This window comes from Hyalella azteca, unplaced genomic scaffold (assembly GCF_000764305.2).
Source record: "Hyalella azteca isolate HAZT.00-mixed unplaced genomic scaffold, Hazt_2.0.2 contig9349, whole genome shotgun sequence".
NCBI classification, from domain to species: Eukaryota; Metazoa; Arthropoda; class Malacostraca; order Amphipoda; family Hyalellidae; genus Hyalella; species Hyalella azteca.
This window is the reverse complement of record NW_025939423.1, coordinates 9,046-18,810: the sequence shown is the minus strand read 5'-3', so window position 1 is coordinate 18,810 and position 9,765 is coordinate 9,046. Positions and strand designations below refer to the sequence as shown.

General features: G+C 35.4%; 1 protein-coding gene across 1 annotated transcript; it reads left to right on the top strand.

Annotated features, from left to right (window-relative positions):
• Positions 1-1,654: 1,654 nt before the first annotated feature.
• On the top strand, positions 1,655-8,338 carry LOC125178383. The gene is made up of 4 exons (XM_047881980.1): positions 1,655-2,974; positions 3,153-3,221; positions 7,398-7,484; positions 8,267-8,338. The coding sequence occupies exons 1-4, from the start codon at positions 1,907-1,909 to the stop codon at positions 8,336-8,338; spliced, it is 1,296 nt and encodes a 431-aa protein (XP_047737936.1). The 5' UTR covers positions 1,655-1,906.
• Positions 8,339-9,765: the final 1,427 nt, after the last annotated feature.

Below are 9,765 nucleotides of genomic sequence, written 5' to 3'. Positions count from 1 at the left end.
AAAATAAATGCAGAAATTGCAATAAATGCTTCAAATTATATCATTTCTCAAATTAAATATTTTTAAGCGTGTTGTCAATATAAATATGCGCGTAACTGTAGGTTGGACATTATTTAGCCCCTCCGGCGCCGAGTCATTTGTCGAGGTGACGCTTTCATTTCTGTAGAAAATTTGCGGCATAATATCCTTTACTCAGGCTTTAAGGAATTTTTGCCTATGCAGGAGACAAGCCTCATTTAAAATATTCAGATAATATNTTGAAAGTTTTTTGAAAGCTAAGTTGACGTGAGAGCTAATCAGCTAATCTAAATCGCCGTTGAAATATAGATATTTGTAATCTTCCTACTTTCATGCCAGACCAAGTCGAATGCCACACTAGATCTGTCTCTTATACACATCTAGATGTGTATAAGAGACAGCCTCTTGCCTTTGCACAATCGTAACAAGCTCTTTACCTCAGATGCAGAAGTAGGAGATAGGAAGCATGATGCGTCACAGAACGGAACACCACAAGTCGTATTACCCTGCACCAGACCTAGATCTTTAGTTATGTCATTCGCGACGGAGATAAAATATTCATTAAATTCAATGGTTAGTTCAGAATCAGGCATTTACTTGTTATTTTTGTACAATTCAATGTTTTTGCGCACAAGATTCCTTGCAAAAAGAGAATTGACAGTATTCCATAAGGCCCTCGAGTCGTTAGAGTCTTGCTGGATTTTAGTCAAGTAGTATTGCTTTTTGACCATTTTCAACAGCACATTCAAGACATTCCGATAGATCGAGTAAGATCTACGACAAATTGCACCCGAACGGGAAAGCTTCAGGAGTTTATGCTTCTTCTTGATTAAAGATTTAATTTCAGTGGTAACCCAAGGAGGTCCACGTTTTTTAATCACGACAGACTTTATTGGAAAGGACGAGTTGAAAATTTTAAAAAGTTCATCCAAGCAAGATCTCATGGCAAGGTTAGGGTCATCAATATCAGTTATACACTTAAACTTAGCGTTCCTTAATTTGGCTGTAAGCCTTTGAAAAACTTTTAAAGTAATGCAATATCCTGCATCAAATATTTTGACAGTTAAAATCAATGACAATTAAAATCAGTTATGATTTTCGATCAATAGTTAGTTCAGTCTAAATTAAAAAAAATACCGAAGTTATAACCCAAATTAGCAAACAAAAGACTGAAAAAACAGAAAGAAAACTGGCAAAACATAATTTTTTTGAATTAATAGAGCAAAGTGGATAGAACTCGAAAAATATTTTGTTAGCACAATTACTGAACTGAGAATTAATCAAGTTACAACATGAGTCACCAAAATAAGATATCCTTGAACCTGTCATCTAATTATTTAATCCTCATCGATCTGAGCCAAGAACAAACATAAGAGGTAAGTAAAATTATGTGAGCTTCAGTACACAAAGACTTCGTCGATGAACCATTCTCATTATCGACCACACTGCGATTGCGTGGATGAATCGTTGAGACCGCAACAAAAGGGGAAGATGATTTTTCTTCGGTTTCTGAATGTAGTGGGAGCTACGGCACGAATCACGGGTTAGCAATCAGCACGATTGTGCATGTCTACTGAAATTAAGTATTCTCTTTCTTGTCTGTATTATGCAGGATGGCTTTGTCCTGCGGTCTGTCACTGAGTGAAGACAGCTTATATAGTTGTCTTAACCCAATACGTTAGTTGCTTGCAAAGCTTCGGGAAGACTGGGTTGTTCAGTGGACACAACTGATAATGTTTCTAAAGCTGCTCACTGATATTAACTTTCACTGACGGACGTAACATTTTCGATTTGACAAACGTTGCTGCATTAGGGTATATTTCATTTATTTTTAGGTATAATTCCTGGAAGTTTAACACTTGAATTGGTAAAAGCAGACGCTCATAGAATGTTGTACAAGTCCAAAATATCTCGTTCCTTCTTTTGGGTCTTGAAAATTTTTGGAGCTTTGCCGTTCAAGCCGAAAGTTCAGCCAGACTGTAAAGAATCTAGTCAAGATGAGTGCGAAATAAAGCTCCAGCAGAGCCGTGGCTGGCAAGCGTGGAGCGCAGTCTGGACGTTGATGATGGTGACCGTCATGGCGGTGGATGCGTACTACGCGGCAACAGATCCTCGCGGCAAGTTAGTCGGCTGCATGACGATGGTAATCGCTCACATGAACTGCGATATTACCACATCCGTGACCGTAATTCTTCTGCAGACGATCTTTTGGCGACAGAGTGACCAGCTGGCACAGATTTGGAATCATGTTAACTTACTCGGTAAAAGAGTCGCATGGAACAATGGTGTCACATTGGTTATGGTCACAATTATCATATGTTCTTCCGTTGCGAACGTTATTATTTATATAATTTGTTTGAAAGATTACACGCCTTCCTTGTCATTGGTCGCCGTTTGCACGAAAGTCATGATCATCGCCTTCTGGTTTGCCATCCTAGGAATCATCCATCATCATGGGATGCATATAACTGGCAGTTACTTGACGAACATCCTCCAACCCATCACTGATACTTTCAATCAAGAAATGGAAAATAGGAAGCTCAAGATAAATGGCATCACTTCTAAGGACGCTGAGAAGAATTTATGTACGGTTTCGAGCGAACGATCTTCAGATATTCCTAACATGAGCTCCATGGCATCGCAAAATATACCGAGAAAACTGCCATCTTTGTTACCTATTTCACCAAAAGATGGCTGGCTTGCTATGGACCCAGAGCACCTGAAGGATGGAGTGTTGGACGCGTATAGTCTGTTGGACGACATCAAAACTTACTGCGAGCGTCCCCTGGCGGTGGCCATGTATTGCCTTATTATTTGGCTGTTGACTTCGGCTTTCTACTTGACTTTATGGCCTGTCATGGGGTTTCAGCAAAGAATTCTCGGCTCATGTCACATGATAATTGCCGTGGTGTCTCTGTTATACCTGCTCAATTCGACCCACGGTCTCCGAAAACAAGTGAGTTCTTTTGCAAATATTCAACAAATGCTCAATATAGAACGTAAAAATTCAAATATAAGCATTTATTATCGTGAATTTTCACTTATATGTTGATTTTTGGTCATTTGGTGCAAGTGAAATAACTTGTATCATCTTTTTATAGAACATTTTAATAGAAGTTTTTCATTCTTAATAGCTGACCAACATGAAATGGATGTTCACCTACCTGGCCAATCACAACTCACAACATTACAAAAAACAACAGGTACGTATATTTCAGGTGATCTCAACTTACTTTGTTTGAAACATATATTGCTTTTCCCAATTTCAGTTATTCGAAGAATTTTATTGCATATCTCTCGCCGAACATACCTATTTTCAGAATGAAATCCAATCGAAATTATTCACTTTCCTCTCTTTCTCGCTAAAGAGTACATTCATTTGATTTTTAAGTGGACTGACTTTCGCGGGGTTTAGTATAACCAAACCAAGTGACGAACATCCGAAAATATTTTGAGGGAAATAACGGTAAAAAAAAGTAACTTTCCAATACGTGTTTGAAAGTTTTTTGAAAGCTAAGTTGACGTGAGAGCTAATCAGCTAATCTAAATCGCCGTTGAAATATAGATATTTGTAATCTTCCTACTTTCATGCCAGACCAAGTCGAATGCCACACTAGATCGGATCGAGTTTAGTCGATGAAATAGGCATCCTGTATGCACCATGACATTATATGTTGCATTAAAATAATATTATGTAACACATTTATATTACATCCAGAGAAAGTTTTCTCAAAAATACGATAGTACCCCCGTTAGAACCCATAACCCCTAACACAAACGCATGCATATTTTTTATTGAGATTTTTGCAGCATTACTATTCTGTCTATTGTCTGCATCTTAATAATAATAATAATAGCGGTTTCAGCGTTATTAGGCCGTAGGCCTGTCGCCGATTCTTAACATCGCAGAATATTCACAGCATTTTGCGGTCTCGAACTCGCAACTCGCTGCTACAATTCTGCTTTGCTTAACCGCCCGGCCTCCTCGCCGATTCTGACCAGAAACTGGCGCACAGAGCTGGGATCGAACCCGCGCCTCTCCCACCCGCCTTACTAAACGCCTTTTTTTTGCACCTTTCCTATATGTGCATCTTACTATTTGAATATATGCTATTGCAATACTTTATATTTGCATCTAAGTACGCGCCTATTTTTTCATCTTTCAGACACTTCTATTCTATTCTGTCTAGATCTACTATTCAGGCGTTTTTTCATTCAAAGTCGCGAAAGGAAATATTGATCAAAAAGAGGCTAGTAGAGAAAAGAAAAATGATGATTGGCGTATGAAAGTAGACGTAATTACCGAGCGTTGAAAGAATGAGAGTCCTGAAAGAGCAATGATTTGCACTATTTTTGGAGGATTTTTCCAGTAGTTTTATTTGTTTCTTGTAATGATTGTGTCCCTATTCATGTACACAATTATCCACTAAAATAAAGTTCCAGATCAATTTCCGATAATATCGTGAACTTCAAGCGAGGTTCACACAATCAGTGACATTATCGCCACTATATTATGTCAAGTCGCTCACATTTTAAGAGAAATATTATCTCTTAAATTTTAGAAAATTATCGATATTCTGTAGCCTACTATCATCAAGTAAAAATTTATCTAAATTCGATTTTTATGAGATATATCGGTTGACTCCAAAAGGTATTGTATTATTTATACCTAATCACGTGAAACCAGTCCTTGTAAATGAACATCAAATGATGAGGCAGTCAAGAAACAAGGATACAATGATGTTATCAGAGCAAACACAATAAAAAATGATTCCATCATATTTATCACGCGATCAAGCGAACATCATTAATGGACCAAACAACTTTTAATTGTTTAATTGCGGGTTACCGAAATATGACTGCTAACCGCTGCCATATTTTTTATGTACTTAGGTATAAAAGTATTAATCTAAGTACAAAAACCATACATAGAGAAACGGTCAAACTTTTATCAGTTTCCTACAGAAAGTAAAAGCATGGAAGCTGATGCGATGCTCTGCGTGTAATGCTATACCATGCATGCAATGCTGTATCATCAGTGTGATGCTATATCACGCTTGTAGTACTATAGCCAGCGCGTAATGCTATACCACGTGCATTTAATGTTTTACCACAAGTGCGATGCTACGGGTATATCATGCGTGTAGTCCTATACCATGCGTGTAGTATATGCGTGTAGTGCTATATGATGCGTGTAGTGCTATATCATGCGTGTAGTGCTATATCATGCGTGTAGTGCTATATCATGCTGTAGTGCTATATCATGCGTGTAGTGCTGTATCATGCGTTTAGTGCTATATCACGCGTGTAGTGATTTAACATACGTGTAGTGCTATACCATGCGTGAAGTGCTATATCATGCGTGTAGTGCTATATCATGCGTGTAGTGCTATATAAATGTGTTCGTTTCAATTAAAGTAAAGTAACAACAAAGGGGATGGGAATCAATATCTCTCAACTGCACGTGCAGAGTTTGCTGAAACGGCTCAGCAATCTTGACTTGATTATAGCCTGCGAAGAAAAAAGTTTAATTTGATTCGCAGAGAAGACAAAAAGTCCTGTGCTTTGTGCAAGACGAGCATGTTCATCATAATGAAATTCAGAAGATTAAACATCAATAAATTTGTCTATGATCGATTAAACATACGTTTTTTATGTTATTAAATTCTATTTACTGTTATAAGCTGATCTTGATGGACAAAAATCGCGATAAATAGTTCTTCGTGTGTCTATTTGTGATTGAAATTTAATTGAAAGTTAGTTATTTATATTGCTAAAACTAATCCCACTCGTTGAAAATTTTCTCGAAGAGAATGTAACGTTAGGCGAAATTTGCGAAAATTGTATGGATAAAGTTTGTATGACAGCAGCAAAAAGTTTTTGGGTCACGAATGCACTAGTCTTTCAGACCTCGAACGCACGGAGAGTCAGTCTCTCGGGTCACGAACGCATAACGAACGAAGAGACAGCAAGCTCTTGCTCCTGTTAATTTTAAGCATAAATTTAGTTATGGCTTATTTGTTTTAAGCCTTCATTAACTGAATTAGCCTAAAAATTAGGCAGTTTTGTGTAGGTTAAGCATGTTAGCACGAGGCAAATGATATTAGGAAACCTGAACTCATCATTGTGAAAGAAATGATAGCACGTTCACGTAACACGTTGTCTGCACGTATAACATGAATCAATTCTCTTTATGATTTCGAAGAACTAAAAGTCATAAGGAACCTTTAAACGGATTTACTTGAGGAATGAAGTAGATTTACTCAAGAAATGTTAATTATATGAAAAGGGATTTTTTGCGTAATTTTTTTATAGATCTGAGGAAGAAACGTGAGTGCTTTATTTAACAAATGCAAGAGAGTAAAGTAAATAACATAGATGATTAATTTCGGGAATGCAATAAATTTCTCCAAGGGTCGTAAATGATTTATGATTAACTGAACAGACTTGCGTAAGAAACCGGTATGATTTATTTAAAAGATGTACAGGTAGTAAGAACCGTAACTGGCTTATCCATGAAATAAAGTGACAATAATCGAAAGTTAATCGAACAGGAGACTTGATTAATCTTTAACAGATTAATCAAGTAAAAGATTATTCGAGCGACAGGATAATTAAGTAACATATTAATAAAGCAACAGATTAATCAAGCAACAAATTAATCAGGTAACATATTGATCTTGAACAGATTAGTCGAATTAATCTTCAATTAACCTAATTTGCTTCCCCCCAAAGCATCAATAATTAAATTCGTTGCTTTTAATTATAATAACTCGGCAAATAACGCTGGAACAACGTTTAATCAGCTTTGATTAAACCTAAAATGATTCTTTCAACGTTGCCTCAATGTCATTTGCCTGGTGGGTTATATATATGAACGACTTTTATTTTGGTCACTATAGGTGGCTAGTGGTTGAGAAGCAGCCAATGGAGCTATAAATAATAATTTTAGAAGGTTTCCATTCACAAGGGATAAATTATTTATTCTAAAATAGTTAATACTTCTTTATTTATTTACACAATTGTATGAGCTATTAAAATTACTAGATTGCTTAAATCGCAAGTTTATCAGGAATTTAAAAGCAAAGAAAACAGCCAAAATATTCACCATTTCTTAAGAATGAAAACGTTTCGGAGTTCAGCTCCATCGTCAGTTCAAAAGTTCAAAACCTATGAGAAAAGCAGAATCAATTATAAAACTAAATTCACATCGAAGATAAACTGTAAGAGCTAAATTGTGCCCACAGTTTAGGAATGAAAACGTTTCGGAGTCCAGCTCCGTCGTCAGTTCAAAAGTTCTAAACCTATAAGAAAATCAGAATCAATAATATAACTAAATTCACATCGAAGATAAATTGTAAGAGCTGTTGTTTCCACAGTTGCAGGAGGTACGGCAGCTGCTGAAGGAGTGTCCGGAGTTCGACGTCATGGGAGTCTTCGCGATGACTCGAGCTCGCCTTCTGGACGTTAGTAATCTTAATCAATAATTAAATAAATAAGTAATCATGTCTCTAAAAAGGAAGAATTAATTAATTATCATATAGTTATTATAATAATCTTCTTTCTAATTCTTTAAACGGTCGAAATTTACCATCTAATTATTATATTAATCTTCTTTCTAATTCTTTAAACGGTATATTTTGAAATTTTTCAGAGCGACAATTTTCCTACATTTTTAAAAGTGTATTATTTTCAAAATTTTTAAGCGCTGGCCTTAGTTATAATTCTATTTTTTTTGGTCGAGACGATATTGATTTAAAAATTGGTCTTTGAAAAGAAATCTGTGCAACGTATTTATATAGTGTTCAATGTTGATTTGATCTGATGCATTTAATTTTCTTGAATCGAACCTATTGAATTTTCCCATAAATAAAGTCGTATTTCAAAATAAAAAAAAAAACATTGATTACTTTAAAGTCACCGATTAACTTTCCACATATTAAATAGTGTATATAAAGAGAAACGTCCACCAATATAGCTTTAATTTGTTGCCTCAATTTAATTATTTAATTTAATTGTTGCCTGTCAAATCCATTCATTAAAGTACGCGAAATACTTGTATGAATTTTTTCTCTTTATTCAACAAAGCACAAACGGTATGCAAAACATGGTTTGCACATTGGAAAAACGGACGTCCAATCACACGCTCTCGGTCTGTTTTATAGGTTAATATTAAAAAAACAGAGTACATTTGTTAACATTGATGTGTTTTTCTCTGTCTTTCCGTCACAAATTTGTTATTTTTCAGATCTTCAGCTTCGTGGCGACCTACATCGTCATCTTGCTGCAGTTTCGACAATCTGAATTCAGCTCGAATTAAAAGTGAACTGAAAATTGTCTAAAATAAACATCATTCTGAAGAAATAAAATTAAAAATAATAAAATTGAATAAACGAATAAATTAAAATTTTAATTAATTTCCAAATTCTTTTTAGAAATTAAAATATTTTCTCCTCTAATTTTTTTACTTGTTGATCAGACTGAAATCTGAGTCACGTCATTACATTAGTGTGCAAGTTTATTGTAATACAAATCCCATATTAACACAGCCAGCCTATATATACTTCAGTCATCTCACATATTTAGCTCCTCCGCACCTATATTATATAACGTTTCCGTTGCTAACTCATTGAATTATCCATAACAAACAATATTCTGACTGTCCTTAATTTTCTTGAAAGATGCATAGTTAAAGTAATCCAACGAACTTAATTATATATCACGGTTATTGTTTTGAATAATTTTAATTATATTTATATGAGATATTTGAATGCTGGAGCCAGGTCCCGTGGATTTTTCGTCTTCTTAATGAAGCTGTATAAATGATGACATTAATGGAAGTCTTTACCGTCGTTTAACTGATGTCGTCCTGCAATAAAATCCATAGAAGTCACCAAAAATGTTCCCAAGAAGTTATTTACTATTTCCAATAGTATATGCATGCCAACTGACGATAAGCGGGTACGTAGGCAACAACGCTGGCCCAGCTTTACGAATCATGGTCAATGCATTATTGTCCAATAATATTGTATTGTCAATGCATTATTGTCCAATAATATTGTATTGTCAATGCATTATTGTTAAGCGTCCAATTAGTATGAGTTTTATTGCGCAGTAACAGTATATGTCTCGTTATTTTAGGATTTATTTCGATATTTGTCCTCAAGTTATGTATTCATATTTAAAAACACCAAAAATCGAAAACAATAAGCTTAAAAACAAGAAAATGGATCAATGTAATCTGTTACTCAAATGCTGGTGATGTGTGAACAAGGAAACAATATAATTATTATTTTCCATATTCTAATCGCTAAAAAATATCATCAAATATGTTTCGATATAAACTGGGCATTTAGAAATTCATGACACCTCAATGATATTTCTATATAAAAATAAATAACCCACCTTAACCTTAACTGCTTACCCCCACCTGACCAGCATTAGCATTGGGGCATTATGGCAAATGGGCATTAACTGCCCATTTCGGTTATCATATAATGCAATTTCAGCCCAAAGGGCAATTGTCTCCCAAGAAAGGTTTAAAATTCGCGGTCAAATACAATAAGAGGCTGAATCGCTTCAGATATTCCTCCTAGCAAAGTGTACGTGGAGAGCCTCCGTCCTCCCTAAACGGAATCCAAAGATTCAGACTAGATAGAAACACGTTAGCTTCCCTACTGCGGCAATTTATGACCGGAAAATTAGGACTCCTTGTTTTAACGAGCGATAGAAGCCATATTTAAAATA